The 23609-nt window shown below is 44.3% G+C and overlaps 1 protein-coding gene across 2 annotated transcripts; it reads right to left on the reverse strand.

Moving 5' to 3' along the window:
* Positions 1-3009: 3009 nt before the first annotated feature.
* Positions 3010-19371, reverse strand: gtf2a1l (general transcription factor IIA, 1-like). 2 transcript variants are annotated; one of them, XM_020495839.2, is made up of 13 exons: positions 19291-19371; positions 17153-18829; positions 16828-16929; positions 16324-16453; positions 15887-15936; positions 11512-11605; positions 7686-7957; positions 7329-7601; positions 6905-7057; positions 6549-6660; positions 6131-6273; positions 4626-4715; positions 3010-3610 (listed from the first exon to the last, which is right to left on the reverse strand). In XM_020495839.2, the coding sequence occupies exons 2-13, from the start codon at positions 17174-17176 to the stop codon at positions 3503-3505; spliced, it is 1551 nt and encodes a 516-aa protein (XP_020351428.1). In that variant the 5' UTR covers positions 17177-18829; positions 19291-19371; the 3' UTR covers positions 3010-3502. The 2 variants fall into 2 exon arrangements, with proteins under 2 accessions (XP_020351428.1, XP_020351429.1); XM_020495840.2 differs by lacking the exons at positions 3010-3610; positions 19291-19371 and adding an exon at positions 4090-4129 and having other exon boundaries at positions 17153-17433.
* Positions 19372-23609: the final 4238 nt, after the last annotated feature.

The following is a 23609-nucleotide window of genomic DNA, read 5'->3' on the forward strand; positions in this document are numbered from 1 at the left end:
TACGTATGTTTTAAAGGGGAAGGCCAGTTTGTATTTACGTATGTTTTAAAGGGGAAGGCCAGTTTGTATTTACGTATGTTTTAAAGGGGAAGGCCAGTTTGTATTTACGTATGTTTTAAAGGGGAAGGCCAGTTTGTATTTACGTATGTTTTAAAGGGGAAGGCCAGTTTGTATTTACGTATGTTTTAAAGGGGAAGGCCAGTTTGTATTTACCTTAAGTCTGATGCATTGGTAGCTTATAGTAATGTCAACACGTGCATTTCCCTTATGTTTAATTGAAACTTGTAATAAACTATATTTTTGTAATTCTGTGTGAGATGTGTTTCCCTGGTGTTGTACCCAGTTGATGTCTCCATGGACTCTGCCCTATCCCAAGAATCTGTGTGTTGCATAGACAATTTAACCAGAATTGACTCAATCTCAAATTATATTGGAAATGGACTTTCTGCTATTTGCTAAACTTTGTTTGGCTTTCAATTAAGTAAGCTGAGCAGCTAATATTTTTGTTCACATGAACCTGTTTCTCAAAGACAGGCTATGTCCCAAATGGCAACCTATTCCGTATAGGGCCCTAGTCAATAGTGCACTATATAGGGAATAAGGTGGCATTTGGGCCAGATAATGTAAAGCATCCAATTCCCATAACCTTTTCCCTTTACTGACACAATAATGGGATTCAAGAATCAGCCCAACTATAATACCCAATGTCTGTTGAGTTTCAGTAGTATTCCTTGAGTTTCTCCTTACTGCAAGTTTCTTCCAATGAGTGTTTGTGTTCCACTAACAGTGAAATGTGAGATCCACCTCATAAGCTAATGTAGCTAGCTACGCTAACCAAACTCTACAAAAACAGAAAAGCGTCCCGAACAGAGCAGCATGGACAGTCACAGCGGTGTTGTGTCTTAATGTCAACATGGGCCCATCCCTTGAGGTGTGTGTGCTGGAACATTTACTATAGAAAAGTCTGTGGCGACTAACTGGAAAACATGCTGACCAATAGGGCCTTAGCAGAATACCAACCTGTGAACACCACTCACATAACTAGAATGAAATGTGGTTAGTCATACCGTATATCAAAAATGAAATCACAACAGCTGTCAAAGATACAGGAAGTTTCAGTAATTTAAAAAAAATGCAGACAGATTATTTGTTCGTTGGACATTGTGGGATCTTAGTCTCTAAAATTAATTATGTAAGAAATAGTAGTGGAAATGCTTTTATGCGCAGATATGGATATAATAACAATCTTATCGAAGTAAACTTGGAGTCACATGATATGTTGTGTGATCATCCCACTACGATTCGGGAAAGCATGCAGTTTATTAGGCTACAGATGAAATAAGTTATGAACTTCACAGGGTGGTAGAAGTGCACAGTGATCTTGATGCTCTTTTAGAATAAATATTGAGGGTCTTATGGTGACATGATGATCGATAGCCGACACTATTTGTGAGCTGTTGGCTACAGTGGTGTAAAAATACTTTTAAATCGTTTTTGGGGGTATCTGTACTTTGTTTATTTTTGACAACTTTTACTTCACTACATGTAGTTTGTACTCCATACATTTTCTCTGACACCAAAGAGTACTTATTACATTTGGACAGGAAAATTGTATAATTCACACACTAATCAAGAGAACATCCCTGGTCATCCCTACTGCCTCTGATCTGGAGGACTCACTAAACAGAGAACATCCCTGGTCATCCCTACTGCCTCTGATCTGGAGGACTCACTAAACAGAGAACATCCCTGGTCATCCCTACTGCCTCTGATCTGGAGGACTCACTAAACAGAGAACATCCCTGGTCATCCCTACTGCCTCTGATCTGGAGGACTCACTAAACAGAGAACATCCCTGGTCATCCCTACTGCCTCTGATCTGGAGGACTCACTAAACAGAGAACATCCCTGGTCATCCCTACTGCCTCTGATCTGGAGGACTCACTAAACAGAGAACATCTCTGGTCATCCCTACTGCCTCTGATCTGGAGGACTCACTAAACAGAGAACATCCCTGGTCATCCCTACTGCCTCTGATCTGGAGGACTCACTAAACAGAGAACATCCCTGGTCATCCCTACTGCCTCTGATCTGGAGGACTCACTAAACAGAGAACATCCCTGGTCCTCCCTACTGCCTCTGATCTGGAGGACTCACTAAACAGAGAACATCCCTGGTCATCCCTACTGCCTCTGATCTGGAGGACTCACTAAACAGAGAACATCCCTGGTCATCCCTACTGCCTCTGATCTGGAGGACTCACTAAACACAAATGCTTCGTTTGTAAATGATGTCTGAGTGTTGGAATGAGCCTCTGCCTATCTGTAAAAAAATAAAAAGCCATTTGAAATGATTTATAATTGATACTTAAGTATATTTTTAGTATTACTTTTGATACTTTAGTATATTTAAAAGCTTAGACTTTTGCTCAAGTAGTATTTTACTGGGTGACTTTCACTTGAGTCATTTTCTATTAAGGTATCTTTACTTTTACTCAAGTATGACAATTGGGTACTTTTCCTACCACTGGTTGTCGGCTAGAGCACATGGCTCTTTAGAAAAAACAGCTTGTGACATAACTAAATTGGTGGAGTTGAAAATGCGATGGAAACACATTGAACTTTAGATTTTTGTTCGGTACATTGTGCACACTCATCATGCACTGTCATCACGCACTGTCATCACGCACTGATATTTATCCGCAACAAATCACATTGGTGGGAAAACGTGCATATTTCAGAAAGAGGATTTTTTTGAATCCTCCCATGAAAATCTGTTGCTAATTGGAGGGAAACATAGCTATGAAGTTACATTTTTCCTAGTCTATATGTACATTCACCTTCAAAAACTAAACAGCAGCAGGGTTCATATTAATGCTTATATTTCATTGTCAGTGAAAACAGAAAAAGGTATTTGAATTTACATTGCAGGCAACCATACCATGAATGGATTTGGTATATATAAACAATAAAGAGCACCATTAAAAATGACTACGCTCTGCGTTTGGACCAACTTAGTGCTCAGTGCTCCTTTAATGGCATTACACAACAAATACAAAAATATAAATAAATAGTTACATAAACAAAATTAACAACTCAAAAAGCCCTTTGTGCACTGTGGTGGCTGGTGAAAAGTAGTGCACTATATAGGGAACAGGTTGCCGTGTGGGACGGACACATTACTCGTCCAGACATTTTTCTTCAGATTAGAAGCCTGCATAGATGTATGTTCTAGCTCACTGAACAACTGTGGTTTTCCCCATTAACTTCAAATGATATTATTCTCTCAATATATTCATGTTTTATGCGCCTCGTTGGACACATTAAGACTAAGTCAAGGCTGTATCCACATGGGTGAAATACAGACCAAGGTTCTGTTCCAATATTCACACTAGCATGCTACTTAGAATGTACTACCATTGCATCCCAAGAGGTATTGTACGAAACCCCTCTTCGCCTCTGAACTATTCTCGTATGGACATTGGAACATAACAGAAACCCAGTCACCACTCTGCCTCGCCGACAGCCTTAGAGAAGACATAGTCCTTTCCTCCATAACACATCACCCCATCCTTCAGATAGAACTTCCACCGGTTCTTACTGCGGTGAATCTGAAGTGGTAACAAACACACATCATTACTATACAGTCATTAGAAAGCATGGACATTGATCAATCAATCATCTTGAAAGTATAACAAACTATGAAAATATATATATAACTGAAGATCTTGTACAATGCTGTGTACTACTCCCTTCAAATAGTACCCGCAAAACACCAGTCTCAACGTCAACAGTGAAGAGGCCACTCTGGGATGCTGGCCTTCTAGGCAGAGTTGCAACGAAAAAGCCATATCTCAGACTGGCCAATAAAAATAAAAGATTAAGATGGGCAAAAGAACAGACACTGGTCAGAGGAACTCCGCCTAGAAGGCCAGCATCCCGGAGTCGCCTCTTCACTGTTGACGTTGAGACTAGTGTTTTGGGGGTACTATTTAATGAAACTGCTAGTTGAGGACTTGTGAGGTGTCTGTTTCTCAAACTAGACACTAATGTACTTGTCCTCTTGCTCAGTTGTGCACCGGGGCCTCCCACTCCTCTTTCTATTCTGGTCAGAGCCAGTTTGCGCAGTTCTGTGAAGGGAATAGTACACAGGGTTGTACGAGATCTTAAGTTTCTTGGCAATTTCTCCCATGGAATAGCCTTCATTTCCCAAACTTTTGAACGGTAGTGTGTGTGTGTCATACACACTATACACAGTCATTAGAAATCTGTTTTTACCAGGAAGTCATTAGAAATCAAAGGTTCAGAAATCAATGCTTGTATTCTATCTATATATATTTTAATCAATATATGTTACACCCATCATCAATATGAAAGATAAAGGAAGAGGATGTTTTATCTACACCACTAGGAAGCTGAGGCATACCGTATTTACAACACTAGGAAGTTGAGGCATACCGTATTTACAACACTAGGAAGCTAAAGCATACCTTATCATACTGACACACTAGGAAGCTGAGGCATACCGTATTTACAACACTAGGAAGTTGAGGCATACCGTATTTACAACACTAGGAAGCTAAAGCATACCTTATCATACTGACACACTAGGAAGCTGAAGCATACCTTATCATACTGACACACTATCACATTGTCAGTGTCAAAGAGATCAGGAATGTCCTGCTCACTCACGTCATCCCCAGAGTTTAAAGGATCCTATCAGGGAGGGAGAAAGAAAAAGGGGACAGAAAGATGAGGGAGGACAGTGAAAGAGGCGGGGGGGAGAGAGGGAGTGAGCGAGCGATGGTTAGAGAAAGAGGGGGGAGGGAGAGTTATATGGGACACTGGATGCTCATGATTAGCACCAAGGTTGTGGGATCAAGTTCTGAAAATGCAGACACTTTATGGCTTTGGATAAAAATGTCTACTAAGATATTTAGCTGTTTTGATTTATAGAACAAGCAGAACATAGTTTTAACCTTGCATTTCCCACCTGAAACACCCTCAACCCAGATGTCAATGACAGCTCTGTATAGTGGTGAGGTGTCAGAGGCACAGTCAACATATTTTAATATGTTTGGACCCCAGGAAGAGTAGCTGCTATAGGGATCGCTAATAAATACAAATACAAACGTCAGAGGCAGAGTCAACATATTCAGAGGCAGTCAACTTGTCAGAGACAGCTCAGCATTCAAAGACATCCAACAGACTTCACATCCTCCTCCAGCACACTGACTTAAACTAGGTTAATCTCTGGTTTTGTTCATGCCAATAAAGGCATAACAGGACCCAAATACCGTTAGGTGATTATTGTCAAATGATGCAACAACACCAACTACAGATTTTGGTACAGGTTCAGCAGCATCGGGAGATTCTCCATTTAAAATGCATGTTTGTCCAGGCCTAGGCTTGATCTGTGTCCAGGTAACCAGACAGGCCCAGGCTTGATTTGTGTCCAGGTAACCAGACAGGCCTAGGCTTGATCTGTGTCCAGGTAACCAGACAGGCCTAGGCTTGATCTGTGTCCAGGTAACCAGACGGCACTAGGCTTGATCTGTGTCCGGGTAACCAGACAGGCCCAGGCTTGATCTGTGTCCAGGTAACCAGACAGGCCCAGGCTTGATCTGTGTCCAGGTAACCAGACAGGCCCAGGCTTGATCTGTGTCCAGGTAACCAGACAGGCCCAGGCTTGATCTGTGTCCAGGTAACCAGACAGGCCCAGGCTTGATCTGTGTCCAGGTAACCAGACAGGCCCAGGCTTGATCTGTGTCCAGGTAACCAGACAGGACTAGGCTTGATTTGTGTCCAGGTAACCAGACAGCACTAGGCTTGATTTGTGTCCAGGTAAGCAGACAGCACTAGGCTTGATCTGTGTCCAGGTAACCAGACAGCATTGGGCTTGATTTGTGTCCAGGTAACCAGACAGCATTGGGCTTGATCTGTGTCCAGGTAACCAGACAGCATTGGGCTTGATCTGTGTCCAGGTAACCAGACAGCATTGGGTTTGATCTGTGTCCAGGTAACCAGACAGCATTGGGCTTGATCTGGGTCCAGGTAACCAGACCCAAATAGTCATTTTGAAAAACAAAAAGGACAGGATGCATCTCTTTTCCTCAATAACCATTTCTTACCTCTTCCACTGTGATTTCATCCATCCCCACACTGTCACCACTGGAGCTGGAGATGCCATCATCACTGCTGCCATCTACCTCCTGTAGGGCCTGGAGAGCCTCCACCGTCATCATTCCTAGGAACTCATTTTCTCCCATCGCACCTGTAACCACACTCTTAGCTTGTTCAACTCATCTATGGCTGCGTTTACACAGGCAGACCATTCTGCTCTTTTGACCAATCGCATCAGCTCTTTTCACATCTTTCAGATCTTGTTCAGAATGGATCTGATTGGTCAAAAGACCAATCAGTGAAAAGTGAATCAAATATCAGAATTGGACTGCCTGTGTAAACACAGCCTATTAGAATGATGCAGCAATTGTTAGCTAACAAAGCAATCACTTCCTTAGCATAACTATTGTTGACAATGCTGCACACCTCCTTCCAACTCCTCCACCTCCTCAGAACTGCTGTCTGCAGGCCCGTCCAGCTGGATGATGTCTGCCAGAGCATCATTGTAGTTGTAGTCTTTCAACAGGGCCATCTCCAGCTGTGGAAGACGGAACAGGAAGTGTTATGAACTACCAATTGAGACCAGATGCCCTAAATACTTATGGAGATCTGAGAGAATTTGACTGGTGTTAGCAATATGACAAACACTCCACCTAGCCCTCTGACAGGTTAGGGGTGAGTTTAACCAGATTGATTAAACCTACAGTATGAAATCCTCTCAAATCTACGAGGTTCTAGGAATTGGATTTGCGATTGGGCCTTAGTCCCATCTCCTGTCTTACCTTGGTAGAATCCACAGGTAGACCCTCCAGGTGGGTTGTCATATCAGCCACCGCTCCTCCATGATCCTCCTGTTTCACCATCTCTCTAGCCTCAAACTCTGACCCCTGACCCATAAACCCTGACCCTTCAGACAGGGTCGTCTCCATCTTGACCTGGGTAAAAACAAACATGATTATATAAGCTCTATGTTGAACCTTGGCTCAGGTCTCTTGTTTTCAAATGGAACCCTTTGCCCTATATTTATAATACACTACTTTTGACCAGCGCCCTATGGGCCATGATCAAAAGCAGTGCAGTATATAGGGAATAGGGTGCCATTTGTGAGTAAGCCTATGTCTTCTGAAATATAGCAGTACCCTGTCTTGCCACTGTAAAAACATGAGATGGTTGACTGTTTGAAGAAGATATGGCAGAATTATTTACCTGAAGGCTTGGCATGTGGGCGGAGCCGGAAGACAGGCTCATGTCTAGTGGCTGTGGACTGTCAAAATCAATCCCATCCAGATTGAAATCACCACTGTCGAAGGGGCTCTCTGGGGGGTGAGATGGCAGTTGGGCTGGGGGCTGGAAGGACACTGGAGTTTGACCAGAAAAGGTTGCCTGAGCTGAAGGAACCTGTGGCTGCTGAACAAGATTATTCTCCTGAACTGGGGGCTGGACCAAAGGTTGGGGTAGCAAAGGCTTCTCATTAGGTGGCTGGGGAAAAATACATTATTTTTTTGTAAAACACATTTGAAAAACCCAAAGTGCTACAATAAAAACATCAAGATGGTGATTCACCTGGACCGGAGGAATCAGGCTCCTCTGCTCTGTGGTCTGAGGATCCGCTCTGGGAGGAGCCACAGGCTGTGGGGAAAAAGGTTCAGTCTTCGGAAGGGCCATGGTCTTTAGGACAGTAGAAGGGACCACTGTGGCTGACTGCTGGGAAGCTGAGCTGGGATCTCTCCACTCCACTACAGGTACCCCTTGCCTGGGTTGGGCCTGGGAGAGATGGCGATGACCGGCTGGAGTCTGGGTCACCATCACTGGGACATTGACCTTATAAAGCTGGCCTTAGGGAGGCAGAGGAGAGGAATCGATAAGTTAAAGGATCCATTCTAGAAATGTGTATCCATAGCCAAATCAAATAAATCCAATATTTAATCGCATACACATGGTTAGCAGATGTTAATGCGAGTGTTGCGAAATGCTTGTGCTTCTAGTTTCGACAATGCAGTAATAACCAACGAGTAATCTAACCTAACAATTTTACAACAACTACCTTATACACACACAAGTGTAAAGGTATGAAGAATATGGACAAAGATATATGAATGAGTGATGGTACAGAAAGGCACAGGCAAGATGCAGTAGATGGTATCGAGTACAGTATATACATATGAGATGAGTAATGTAGGGTATGTAAACATTATGTGGCATTGTTTAAAACCTCTAGTGACTCCCCATCCCGCATGAGGGAGCGTAATCGTCGACTGACGCTAATTAGCATAACGCAACGGACATAAATATTCCTAGAAAATATTCCTATTCATGAAAATCACAAGTGAAATGTATTGTCATCTCAGATTTTCAAAATATGCTTTACAGCCAAAGCAAGACAAGCATTTGTGTAAGTTTATCGATAGCCTAGCATAGCATTTTGTCCAGCTAGCAGCAGGTAACTTGGTCACGGAAATCAGAAAAGCAATCAAATTAAATCATTTACCTTTGATGAGCTTCGGATGTTTTCACTCACGAGACTCCCAGTTAGATAGCCAATGTTCCTTTTTTCCAAAAATAATATTTTTGTAGGCGAAATAGCTCCGCTTGTTCTTCACCTTTGGCTGAGAAATCGCCCGGAAATTGCAGTCACGAAAACGCCGAAAAATATTCCAAATTAGCTCCATAATATCGACAGAAACATGGCAGACGTTGTTTAGAATCAATCCTCAAGGTGTTTTTCAAATATCTATTCGATAATATATCAACCGGGACTGGTGGCTTCTTAGTAGGATAGAGAGAAACAATGGCCGCATTTGTCCTTTACGCACCAAACACTCTGAGAGACTTCAGCTGACCACTGACGCAATGTTGACGTACAGGCTCATTTTTCAAAATAAAAGCCTGAAACAATGTATTGTGACACTAGACACATTAGGGAAGCCATAGAAAAAGGAATCTGGTTGATATCTCATTCACTGCTCAATAGGGACGCATAGGAACGCAGAGCCTTCTAAATAAGAGTCCCTTCCTGTTTGGATTTTTCTCAGGCTTTCGCCTGCAACATCAGTTCTGTTATACTCACAGACAATATTTTTACAGTTTTGGAAACTTTAGAGTGTTTTCTATCCTAAGCTGTCAATTATATGCATATTCTAGCATCTTGTCCTGACAAAATATCCTGTTTACTACGGGAACGTTATTTTTCCAAAAATGAAAATACTGCCCCCTAGTCACAAAATGTTAAATTAAAGTGGCTAGTGATATATTTTTCCATACATTTTTCCATTATTAAAGTGAGCTGGAGTTGAGTCAGTATGTTGGCAGCAGCCACTCAATGTTAGTGGTGGCTGTTTAACAGTCCGATGGCCTTGAGATAGAAGCTGTTTTTCAGTCTCTTGGTCCCCGCTTTGATGCACCTGTACTGACCTCGTCTTCTGGATGATAGTGGGGTGAACAGGCAGTGGCTCGGGTGGTTGTTGTCCTTGATGATCTTTATGGCCTTCCTGTGACATCGGGTGGTGTAGGTGTCCTGGAGGGCAGGTAGTTTGCCCCCGGTGATGCGTTGCGCAGACCTCACTACCCTCTGGAGAGCCTTACGGTTGTGGGAGGAGCAGTTGCCGTACCAGGCGGTGATACAGCCCGACAGGATGCTCTCGGTTGTGCATCTGTACAAGTTTGAAAGTGCTTTTGTTGACAAGCCAAATTTCTTCAGCCTCCTGAGGTTGAAGAGGCGCTGCTGCACCTTCTTCACCACGCTGTCTGTGTGGGTGGACCAATTCAGTTTGTCCATGATGGCTATGTTGAGGAACTTAAAACTTATTACCCTCTCCACTACCTACGCTCCAGCAGGTATATCTCTCTAGTCACCCCCAAAACCAATTCTTTCTTTGGCCGCCTCTCCTTCCAGTTCTCTGCTGCCAATGACTGGAATGAACTACAAAAATCTCTGAAACTGGAAACACTTATCTCCCTCACTAGCTTTAAGCACCAACTGTCAGAGCAGCTCACAGATTACTGCACCTGTACATAGCCCACCTATAATTTAGCCCAAACAACTACCTCTTTCCCAACTGTATTTAATTTTAATTTATTTATTTATTTTGCTCCTTTGCACCCCATTATTTTTATTTCTACTTTGCACATTCTTCCATTGCAAAACTACCATTCCAGTATTTTACTTGCTATATTGTATTTACTTTGCCATCATGGCCTTTTTTGCCTTTACCTCCCTTCTCACCTCATTTGCTCACATTGTATATAGACTTGTTTATACTGCATTATTGACTGTATGTCTGTTTTTACTTCATGTGTAACTCTGTCGTTTTATCTGTCGAACTGCTTTGCTTTATCTTGGCCAGGTCGCAATTGTAAATGAGAACTTGTTCTCAACTTGCCTACCTGGTTAAATAAAGGTAAATAAATAAATAAAATACTGTCCCGTTGATGTGGATAGGGGGCTACTCCCTCTGCTGTTTCCTGAAGTCCACAATCATCTCCTTAGTTTTGTTGACGTTGAGTGTGAGGTTATTTTCCTGACACCACACTCCGAGGGCCCTCACCTCCTCCCTGTAGGCCGTCTCGTCGTTGTTGGTAATCAAGCCTACCACTGTAGTGTTGTCCTCAAACTTGATGATTGAGTTGGAGACGTGCATGGCCACGCAGTCGTGGGTGAACAGGGAGTACAGGAGAGGGCTCAGAATGCACCCTTGTGGGGCCCCAGTGTTGAGGATCAGCGAGGTGGAGATGTTGTTACCTACCCTCACCACCTGGGGGCAGCCCGTCAGGAAGTCCAGTACCCAGTTGCACAGGGTGGGGTCGAGACCCAGGGTATCGAGCTTGATGACAAGTTGAGGGTACTATGGTGTTAAATGCTGAGCTGTAGTCGATGAACAGCATTCTCATATAGGTATTCCTCTTGTTCAGATGGGTTAGGGCAGTGTGGTTACGATTGCATCGTCTCTGGACCTATTGGGGCGGTAAGCAAATTGGAGTGGGTCTAGGGTGTCATGTAGGGTGGAGGTGATATGGTCCTTGACTAGTCTCTCAAAGCACTTCATGATGACTGAAGTGAGTGCTACGGGGCGATAGTCATTTAGCTCAGTTACCTTAGCTTTCTTGGGAACAGGGACAATGGTGGCCCTCTTGAAGCATGTGGGAACAGCAAACTGGGATAAGGATTGATTGAATATGTCCGTAAACACACCAGCCAGCAGGTCTGCACATTCTCTGAGGACACGGCTTTATCCAAATGGGGACTTAATACATTTTAATATACTATTAATTCTGCCCAGAACTATACCAGTGTCTACATCAAAGGAGTGTATATTATAAGTGTTCAAACTAAATTAAGTTTCTCAAAACGCGTGTGTGTATGGAGGTTTATGCATGCTGTGGCCCTTCTTACCAGAAGCCGTCTGCAGTGTGACCCCTGCAGGGATCTGAACTGGGTAGGTCATCCCGGGAGGAAGAGAGAAGGTGGCCAGAGTCCCACCGTTGTTCTGCAACACAATGAGATGCTTTACACATTTTGGATCTTAGAAGAATTTAAAATGTATTTTGATTTGTTTAACACTTTCTTGATTCCATGTGTGTTATTTCATAGTTTTGATATATTCACTATTATTCTACAATGTAGAAAATAGTCAAAATAAAGAAAAACCCTTGAATGAGTAGGTGTGTCCAAACTTGTGACTGGTACAGTACATAGAGAAATGATCACAGGATTTTGTAAAAATACAATTGGTAAACAAAAAATAAACAAAAAGATATGCCTCCCAGCCCAGTCCCCCCCAGCCCAACATCACCCACAGCCCGACATACCATCCCCCCCACCCCAAGCCCGACGTCACAACCAGCTCCCCATCCCATTCCCCCCCAGCCCAACATCACCCACAGCCCGACATACCATCCCCCCCCCCCCCCCCAAGCCCGACGTCACAACCAGCTCCCCGTCCCATTCCCCCCCAGCCCAACATCACCCACAGCCCGACATACCATCCCCCCCCCCCCCAAGCCCGACGTCACAACCAGCTCCCCGTCCTTTTTAACGGCTGGCTCAGATTGAGCTTTCCAAAAGTTGTTTATAAACAGAACAAAAATAAATGCAAGCATAAAAGTATATTAACAAGTTACAGTTCAAATAAGGAAATCAGTCAATTGAAAAAATAAATTATTAGGCCATAATTTATGGATTACACATGAATAGAAATACAGATATGCATCTGCTGGTCACAGATACCTTTTAGAATAATGGCTGTGCGAAGTTATTGGACATTGGCGGGAACTGGAACACTGCCGTATACATTGATCCAGAGCATCCCACACATGCTCAACAGGTGACATGTCTGGTGATTATGCAGGCCAAGAACTGGAACATTTTCAGCTTCCAGGAATTGTGTACAAATCTTTGCAACATGGGGCCGTGCATTATCACGGACGAGTAAGGGTGGGTAAACGAAGCTAGTGGGCCAGACCATTTTATATATTTTTTAATTTGCCCTTTATTTAACTAGACAAGTCAGTTACGACAAATTCTTATTTTCAATGACGGCCTAGGAATAGTGGCAGAATGACAGATTTTTACCTTGTCAGCTCAGGGATTCGATCTTGCAACCTTTCGGTTCCTAGTCCAACGCTCTAACCACCAGGCTACCTGCCGCACCATTAAGGGTGGGTAACGAAGTTAGCAGACTGGACCAGGAAGGGTGGGTAATGAAGTTAGCAGACTGGACCAGGAAGGGTGGGTAATGAAGTTAGCAGACTGGACCAGGAAGGGTGGGTAATGAAGTTAGCAGACTGGACCAGGAAGGGTGGGTAATGAAGTTAGCAGACTGGACCAGGAAGGGTGGGTAATGAAATAAGCAGACTGGACCAGGAAGGGTGGGTAACGAAATAAGCAGACTGGACCAGGAAGGGTGGGTAATGAAGAAAAGCGAATGAACATGAAAACAAAAGATGACATATGCAAGCCTAATGACTAAACAGTCAAACAAAGGATAGCTGTAGGGTTTATTAATTGGCATGGTGTTAGCACTGTGTAAATGTCTTGAACCATAGGCAATATCATAGGCCAGGCTGCATGATTGTGCATGGTTAGAATACCTGAATAATGAGCCAGTCATGGGGTTCCATTAGTTGGCTTGTCCCCTTGTGTGTTTAGTTTGATGTGCTTCTCCAATAAGTATTGAGCTTCCTTGGCAGTGGAAAACATGTGTGGTGTGTTCTAAGGTCAAGTTGAGTTTTGCCAGGTGGATGAAGCCGCATCTCAAGTTTAGCTTGAGAGCTCGAGTAGCTGGGATCTCACCTCATTGAAGTTCTCCCTCTGTTTCAGCAAATCGGCACTGAGGTCTGGGTAGATGCTGATCCTCTTCCCTGCATAGGTCAGGCACCCAGATGCTGTTGCAAGGTGAACAATTTGCTACTTGACTTCAAAGCTATGGATCCGTATACAGTGAGAGCCATTGAGGAGTTAATCCGTAATGTTAGTCAGTGGCAAAAAACACAGCTTCTCCTTCCGAACAGATCATAGAAAAGATTGTTCATGAAGGACGTTGGGTTGCCCGCTTCCACACTAGTTTCAAGTCCTATGACCCAACAAGAGTTGGATTATCCCTTCCAATTTTGCTTGCACTTTCCAGGTGATGGAATCACACCTCTGTCACATTGACTGTTCTCCAGACTTTCCACTTCGGTTGAATAGGTATCCACTTTAGCAGTGCCAATGATTCATTTACCGGTATTAAATGGTAAATCGAGGGCAGAGGTAATCTCCACACAAGCAATCTCCCGGATAGTGCCGGCCAGCTCTTTCTGTTGTCTGGTGCTGAGAGCCACCATGTTCCCACTGGTGAATTGTGGACGGACAAATTCCAGCTGCTGGAACTTAATAGACCTGCTAGTTATTTCTTGTGAAACAATTAATGTCCCACACCTTAATATGATGCCTAGTATTGACAAGTAGTTTCAGGAAATATGTCTTAATTCATAGTCATTCGCAAAAGAAAGCCACGAAAATAACAAAGTCTTCTTGACCTCCGCTCTCACACAAATAATGGGACTGCTGGGTTGACATGTCAACGTCAGTAACAGTGGGCACTGTTTTCCTGAGAGTCCTGGGTTCAGGCCTAAGTCCTAGGAAACTAGAGGCTGTCTAATACTCATAAGAAAATATAATTCTGCATATTTATTTATTTAACCTTAATTTAACTAGGCAAGTCAGTCTTATTTACAACGCTGGGCCAATTGTGCGCCACCCTATGGGACTCCCAATCACATCCGGTTGTGATACAGCCTGGATTCAAACCAGGGTGTCTGTAGTGATGCCTCTAGCACTGAGATGCAAAGCCTTAGATCACTGCGCCACTCGGGAGCCTCATCAGGTGTGCAGATATACACCGAGTGTACAAAACATTAGGAACACCATGACAGACTGGCCAGGTGAACGCTGGATATCGATACGGTATGTAATTGTAAAAACAATCCTCTTAAAACAGCTTACTTACTGTCACAAAACAATCATTGGTGTTGATCACTGCTGCCGGCCTGGCTCTGATCATTGGTGCCGATAACTTGGCATATAAATCAGGTTTTGGCGCCAACATAATACACATTGTTTTTGCACAATTGTGTGCCAACTCATGAATCTCCCGGTCGCTGCCAGCAGCTGCCCCCCCCCCCCCGTCTACAGGCTGCCAGTGCCCCCCCGTCTACAGGCTGCCAGTGGGCCCCCCCCCCGTCTACAGGCTGCCAGTGCCCCCCCCCCCCCCCCCCCGTCTACAGGCTGCCAGTGGGGCCCTCCCCCCGTCTACAGGCTGCCAGTGGGGCCCTCCCCCCGTCTACAGGCTGCCAGTGGGGCCCTCCCCGTCTACAGGCTGCTAGTGGGCCCCCCCGTCCCCGTCTACAGGCTGCCAGTGGGCCCCCCCGTCCCCGTCTACAGGCTGCCAGTGGGCCCCCCCGTCCCCGTCTACAGGCTGCCAGTGGGGCCCTCCCCCCGTCTACAGGCTGCCAGTGGGGCCCTCCCCCCGTCTACAGGCTGCCAGTGGGGCCCTCCCCCCGTCTACAGGCTGCCAGTGGGGCCCTCCCCCCGTCTACAGGCTGCCAGTGGGGCCCTCCCCCCGTCTACAGGCTGCCAGTGGGGCCCTCCCCCCGTCTACAGGCTGCCAGTGCGGCCCTCCCCCCGTCTACAGGCTGCCAGTGGGGCCCTCCCCCAGTCTACAGGCTGCCAGTGGGGCCCTCCCCCCGTCTACAGGCTGCCAGTGGGGCCCTCCCCCCGTCTACAGGCTGCCAGTGGGGCCCTCCCCCCGTCTACAGGCTGCCAGTGGGGCCCTCCCCCGTCTACAGGCTGCCAGTGGGCCCTCCCCCCGTCTACAGGCTGCCAGTGGGGCCCTCCCCCCGTCTACAGGCTGCCAGTGGGGCCCTCCCCCCGTCTACAGGCTGCCAGTGGGGCCCTCCCCCCGTCTACAGGCTGCCAGTGGGGCCCTCCCCCCGTCTACAGGCTGCCAGTGGGGCCCTCCCCCCGTCTACAGGCTGCCAGTGGGGCCCTCCCCCCGTCTACAGGCTGCCAGTGGGCCCTTCCCCCGTCTACAGGCTGCCAGTGGGGCCCTCCCCCCGTCTACAGGCTGCCAGTGGGGCCCTCCCCCCGTCTACAGGCTGCCAGTGGGGCCCTCCCCCCGTCTACAGGCTGCCAGTAGCTCTTCTTCCAAATAGCATTTTGCAGATATTATGTACTGCACAACAAAACGTTAAGTACATAAAATGCACGACAGTTTTGTGTAACTTGCCTTAGCAGTGAAACTCTGGACGTGTTGACCTGCAGGGATCACCATAGAGGCTGGGGATGAAAGGAGGAATGGAATGATTAGCTTAATCAATTAAATACGTAGCGATCTGCATGCAATAATCAATTGGCCTGATTAACTCACACACTGTAGAAAATGCAACAATTACCCGATATGGTGGATCAACTCATTGATTTGTGAAATAGGCCTAGATAGCAATGGGTGAGTTGGTCTTCGGGTGCATCCCAATAATATCTAATGTTCCTGAAGTTTACACTCTTCTTCCAACAAATCTAAAAGCATTGGATTGGTGGAGGCATGGAGGGAGTTTCCACCATATTTCCTTTATCAGTCATTTCCAGTGAAGGGAAGTGAACAATTGCACACTTTGGTAGGAAGGAGAGATATCTGGGAAGTACCCTTGGACATAAAAACATTACCTGCAGGTTTTGAAAAAGTCTGTCCATAGTTTGGAGGGAGCTGCAGCACAAAGTTGGATGAGTTGATGGTGTTCTTCATGAGGGCCAAGCCATCCACTGCTTTGGACTGCATAATCTTTGACTCCCAGAGCTACAGATTAAATGTTGGTTTGCTAGTTAGTTGATTTGACAAAAGCCATACCAAATATGATTGCAGTTCCAGTTACACAGCAGTAGTATTACTGCAGTAGGGTCTATGCTCTTTTCTTGATTTCATCACTTCAATGTGATACTGTATATTCTGCAGTATTTATATACGTCATGAATACAGTTATTTTTTGTGAAGAGGGCAGGCAGTTAAGTCCACTGTGTGTAACAAAGTTAAGTCATTCCAGTCAGGGAGGACTAACGTCAGCAAGAAGAACGGGGAGAAGTACCACAAAGGCTGGCGGTGTTGAGTCGATATCGCCATCTGCCGGCCTCTGCCGTAGGGGAGAAGATCGTGCTTATAAAAATCCCACTCACCTGTCTCAGGTCATCAAGGACACGGTCCTCCAGTCCTTCATCCAGAAACACCTCCCGCATGCTCTCAATCACATCATCTATGATGGACAAGTAGAGCTTCGGCTGGAGGGGTTTTCAAGGAGGATACAGGGAAGCACGAAGGATTATTAGTTAGCAGTATGTAGTCAAGTTAGCTAGCGTTAACAACTAGTTATTTGGCTGATTGACAGTTTAGCAATCAAGAAGAGTAAAGTTAGTGACATGGCTATGTCGAGACACATTATCAAGTTACTAAGTAACCAAAACAACAACATAATGATCGATTTATGAGCAACTTGCTCCTTACCACATGACTTGAATTTGATAGCATTTCGAGGGTCTAAGATGGTGCCTTGGCCTCGCTAGCTAGCGCGAGGTAAGCAAAATAGCTAACGTTAGCTAGCAGACAAACAGAAAATATTGACAGGAATTTTCTATTTCAATATTAACAGATCTGTGTTTTTTGTAATTTTTTCCTAAGTGGACCTTGGTTTCAATAACTAAAAACAGCTAGCTACTTCAAACTGCAGGCTGTCGACTGCAACACAGGTGTGACCTTTGACCTCTACATTTGTTCAACTCCTCCCTCTTCTCACAAACGCATGCATAAAATGCAAACGTATTCAATTTGTTTTATTTATAACTAGCACTGAAGTCATATACACATACATACAATAAAAAAAATTATATCGTTTTATATGTGAGTGGAGGCCATTCCTGCATTTCTAGGATTACATAACCATACTTCAAAGATATTGACCTATGGAAAAATAAGAGATGAGAGCTTGCATGCTTAGCTGTGGAAAAAGGCCATGGTTAGCTAGCTAAACAACAAAGCTAAACAACAAAAGCTAGCTAAACAACAAATTAGGGGATCAACATTTTATATAATTACCCAATTTTTCCTTAAAATTTAAAATACACTCCAAATAGTTTTTGGAACTAAGCCTAAACACTATTGGGTAGTTTCTCAGACAGATTGATCCTTGTCCTGGACTAACAACCAATCTTGCATTACCCATCTCATATGTATATACTGTATCCTATTCTACTGTATCTTATTCTATGCCGCTCTGACATTGCTCATCCATATATTTGTATATTCTTAATTCCATTCCTTTACTAGATTTGTGTGTATATGTTGTGTAATTGTTAGATATTACTTGAGGACCTCCATTGAAAGTGCTTTTTCGTCCAGGACAAGGCTTAGCCTAATCTGTGACCGGGAAACTGGCCCTGTGAATGTCTACAAAGTATTTCCTCTTTTAGAAAGAGCTTCTGCAACCTCCTGTCAATGAATAATCTTCTGAGAGAACTGTAAAGTGCATTGTGATGGTAGGGCTGTGTGTTGGGTTCCTCCAATAATAGTAATAATATATTTGTTTTTTGTAGCCTACTTCGATTCCTCCATGGCTGGCTGCCAGTCTGTTTCTGCTCTCTTGCCAACTCCTTACAGAATTGTCATGTCTGGCACCCAGGCTAGGTTATAACATGTTAATATCCATACATACAGGGCCAAACAATATTATGGAATGTCAACCTTTTGATATTTTTTTTACCTTCATTTCACTAGGCAAGTCAGTTAAGAACACATTCTTATTTACAATCACACCCTCCCCGGAGGATGCTGGGCCAATTGTGCGCCACCCTATGGGACTCCAAATCACAGCCAGTTGTGATACCGCCTGGATTTGAACCAGGGTGTCTGTAAGTGATGCCTCTAGCACTGAGACGCAGTGCCTTAGCTCGCTGCGCCACTATAAAAACAACTGTTCATCAGCCACATGTAGGTCACTTTTAAAGATGTCCTTGTATCAAGGCATCCTGTGTTTTGTCTTGATTCGAAGGCTTCCTCACGAGGCTTCCTCGCGATGAACGAGACTTGGAAGTATGGTAATGTGAGACTTGATCATCATCACTACTGTGGTGTGCAGCCTGATTGCCTATGTGCTTCTGTCTCAATCCACTTCTTCTCAATTTCCACCTACAAAAAGGACAGACCAATATGGTTTAGTTTCATTATGGAATACCCCCTATGGCCCCACTGGACACAGATGTCAATTCAACATCTATTCAACGTTGGTTCAACATCATTTGATTGACATGACGTGGAAACAACGTTGATTCAACCAGTGTCTGCCCAGTGGAGCAGGACAATGATAGAAGAGTTTGCTAGACGACAGTATGGGACCAACCTTGTCAGCTGGTGTCACAGTAATAACTATGCTATATCAGACAATATTTTGTGTTGGATGAAATATATACCAAGTTCCCCTAATAAGTCGCAAATCATGATTCTGCTTTGGAACTAACAAAAATAGAGCAAAATAGAAACAAACAAAATTAAGATCAACCACAGCATTATAGATATTAAACAGTATTATATATACAACACATTATAGATATTAAACTTGTTATCTAATATAATAATATCTCAGGCCTTACCTGACAATGATAGTGGGTCATGACATGTTTCTGAGGCTGTCTGTGCTCTCTGCGCTTTTAACGGACCTCTGAGACTATCACAGTGCAGGTGCATTTATACGGAGACTTGATTACACACAGGTGGATTGTATTTATCATCATTAGTCATTTAGGTCAACATTGGATCATTCAGAGATCCTCACTGAACTTCTGGAGAGAGTTTGCTGCACTGAAAGTAAAGGGGCTGAATAATTTTGCACGCCCAATTTTTCAGTTTTTGATTTGTTAAAAAAGTTTGAAATATCCAATAAATGTCGTTCCACTTCATGATTGTGTCCCACTTGTTGTTGATTCTTCACAAAAAAATACAGTTTTATATCTTTATGTTTGAAGCCTGAAATGTGGCAAAAGGTCGCAAAGTTCAAGGGGGCCGAATACTTTCGCAAGGCACTGTATGTGTTGATATGTGTGTTAAGAAACGAACAGAGCCGTAGCTGGCGTCGAAGCGGAGGAGCCCTAGTTCGTTGAGAGCCAGGAAACACTCCCCTGGTCCGTTGAGGAAAGCCAGTGGATCAGTGGATCCTCGTCATGGCAGTGGATCCTCGTCATGGCTGCCCGATCCATCACCACACCGTCCTTAAAATGTATTTTAAGATTTTAGTCAATGAGAGGTCGAGTGGCAAAAAAAGTATCCCCAAGGATCATGCAATATGTAAAAAACAGGAGGTAAGGAGTAATTTTTGTGAATGATTTTAGCAAAAGACATTCATAGAAATGTATAACCTTCTTATTTAGGCTTTACATTTTAGATAATAAGTAACAGCAAGTAATTCATGAGTTTTTAATAACAACCTGTAATAATGCTGAAATACCAATGAACTACTAGGTACATTTCCTGAAGAGACTGTGTGCCATCTTACAGTAGTTGTATGGTAGTGAAAGAAGAAGTAAATGTACCTTGTCCAGCTGCACCCAGAGGTGGTCTAGGATCTGCAGTGTCATCTCCTGTTCCTCGTAGTGCCGTTTTTGCGACAGGGGCGGAGTCAGCCTAAGAATCTCCTCCATTGTCTCTAACAGATCCTCCATGTCGCCGTATTCCGTGGTTCCAAATTTCAGCAGCTGCTCCACCTCAGCCTCGTGGGACACCTCCAGCTTCAAATCAAACTTCATACATTGTTGATTGTTGATTACACGCCAAGCTAAAAACATGTTGTTTTAAAAAAAAAAACGTGATTAAAAATTGTTTTTAAAAAGCCCTCTTACCTTGTGGTGGTAGCGCTTCTTCTCTGTGTAAGACACGTCCTCCACCTTCACTGTCTGGATCTTGTTGAGGCCAACTTTGTCCCACTCCCTGGGATCTTCAGGGGTGTTGAGGCCAACTTTGTCCCACTCCCTGGGATCTTTAGGGGTGTTGAGGCCAACTTTGTCCCACTCCCTGGGATCTTCAGGGGTGTTGAGGCCAACTTTGTCCCACTCCCTGAGATCTTCAAGGGTGTAGAGGCCAACTTTGTCCCACTCCCTGGGATCTTCAGGGGTGTTGAGGCCAACTTTGTCCCACTCCCTGGGATCTTCAGGGGTGTTGAGGCCAACTTTGTCCCACTCCCTGGGATCTTTAGGGGTGTTGAGGCAAAAAAAGGGGACGTAGATGTAGTACACTCATCCTCGAAGGTCACCCAGTTTGGATTGTTCATGGAGCACATGGCTGGTTCTGTTGTTGACGTTATCCTCAGACTCCACCACAGAGGCCTTCCCTGCTGAAAAGCTGAACAGAACATTGTCATAGATTAGAACATACAGAGTAACAGCATACAATGTTTTTCTCTAGAATCTACAGGTATCAGTGGAGGCTGGTGGGAGGAGCTATAGGAGGACAGACTCTTTGTAGTGGCTGGAATGGAATTAATGGAACAGAAACAAACATATGGTTTCCATATGCATGATGTGTTTTATACCGTTATATAAAATTCCATTCCAGCCATTACAATGAGCCCGTCCTCCAATAGTGACTCCCACCAGCCTCCTCTGGCAGGTATTGTATATTGGTGCATTTGCTATGAAATATACTGTATCAGGCATCTCTTATTTACACCAATACATAACCTCACAATCCCCCTTAGTGAGCATTCTGTCTAAGAGACCTCTCCTACAGTTAGTGTTGCCAGATTGGGCAGTTTTCAAAATCGACATTTGAGCACCTTTAAGTAGATTTTAGTGAGATTTTGGCTCAGATTAATCTGAAAAGTGTCGTAAAAATCTGCCAACATAGCGCAGTTAGATGATGTTCCCTCAGCCAATCGGCGACATGAAATTTCCCACATGACTGGTTTAATTATTTAATAGCTGACGAGTTGACTGTTGGTTTAATTATTTAATAGCTGGCGAGTTGACTGTTGGTTTAATTATTTAATAGCTGACGAGTTGACTGTTGGTTTAATTATTTAATAGCTGACGAGTTCTGTTATAATCTCCACCCGGCACAGCCAGAAGAGGACTGGCCACCCCACATATGGGGCCACCCCACATATGCTCTCTCTAATTCTCTCTTTCTTTCTCTCTCTCGGAGGACCTGAGCCCTAGGATCATGCCCCAGGACTACCTGACATGATGACTCCTTGCTGTCCCCAGTCCACCTGACCGTGCTGCTGCTCCAGTTTCAACTGTTCTGCCTTATTATTATTCGACCATGCTGGTAATTTATGAACATTTGAACATCTTGGCCATGTTCTGTTATAATCTCCACCCGGCACAGCCAGAAGAGGACTGGCCACCCCTCATAGCCTGGTTCCTCTCTAGGTTTCTTCCTAGGTTTTGGTCTTTCTAGGGAGTTTTTCCTAGCCACCGTGCTTCTACACCTGCATTGCTTGCTGTTTGGGGTTTTAGGCTGAGTTTCTGTACAGCACTTTGAGATATCAGCTGATGTACAAAGGGCTATATAAATACATTTGATTTGATTTTGAGTTGACTGTTGGTTTAATTATATAATAGCTGATGAGTTGACTGTTGGTTTAATTATTTAATAGCTGGCGAGTTGACTGTTGGTTTAATTATTTATGTATGTATGAAGACAACTAGTGGGACTGGAAAAGTTCCTTTCATGCTATAAATAACTATGGAGGGAGCTCAGGGGATGTAGGAGCCCAAAAGAGCGTCTAAGAGTAGAAATGCTGATCTAGAATCAGTTTTGCCTTTTAGATCTTAATGAATAAGATTACATGGACCTGATCCCCGATCAGCACTTCTACTCTGAGACTTTTGTATTTTTATTTAACTAGGGAAGTCAGTTTAGAACAAATTCTTATTTACAATGATGGCCTACACCATCCAAACCCAGACGACACTGGGACAATTGTGCACCTCCCTATCCCAATCACGGACAGTTGTGATACAGCCTGAAATCGAACCAGGATCTGTAGTGGCACCTCTAGCACTGAGATGCAGTGCCCTAGACACTCAGGAGCCCAAATTATACATACTAGGCCCAGCATGGTAATGGGGCTGTCAAGGCCTGGAGAGCTGGGTCGTTCTAATGAGGACTAAGGAAGTTAGATATGGCAGGTATGTCTATTAGGGTTCACCCTCAGCTTCTCCCTCCATCTTATGGCCTGAACTGTGGTTTGATCTAGCAGTGTTCCAAGAAAGATTGAACCTTGCAGACCACAGGCTAACTGAGCTATGGTTTCAAAAGTGCATCAGCCTTAACGCCATATTTTGCCATTGTCCCTGCTGTTTAATGGTTATTTCAATTAATCCCATTGATTCAGGCCTGTTGAAATGACAGAATGTGGCTTTTAGGGAAGAAGAACCTTGTATTGAGGCTAACTGAACCTTGCCCCAGGCCAATAATGGCAAACTCCTGAAGGCAATTTCACTCCCAGACAGTACTGCCACCTCCAGCAGCCTGTTACAAAGAGATGGAGCAGAGAAATAGCCTGGTCCCAGATGTATTGTCAAGGTAGCAGGAGTTGGCATGAGAGTGCAAACGGATTCAGGACCAGGCTGGTAGCAGGGGGAATGAAAGTTGCTAAATCAGCAGAGGCAGAAGAAAGACATTCCTATCATTCCTAAGGGACAGAGCAACATGCACACAGTAAATACCAGCCTACTCTGCTGCTCCCACACAACTCACTGTCACTGGGTTCACAGACAATATATACCACATTGATTACACTGTACTGTAGATGTCACTCATGTCTGGTTGCTCATGTTAGTAGAGTTATGATTGAAACCTGAACTTTTAGATGGCTTTTTCCCCAGACACAGATTAAACCTAATCCTAATTAGTTTTTTAGTCAAGGACTAAAATTAAGAAGGTGGTGTCTGTGAAACCACCTTTACTGTAC

The sequence above is a fragment of the Oncorhynchus kisutch genome, linkage group LG11 (genome assembly GCF_002021735.2).
Source record: "Oncorhynchus kisutch isolate 150728-3 linkage group LG11, Okis_V2, whole genome shotgun sequence".
Taxonomy (NCBI): Eukaryota; Metazoa; Chordata; class Actinopteri; order Salmoniformes; family Salmonidae; genus Oncorhynchus; species Oncorhynchus kisutch.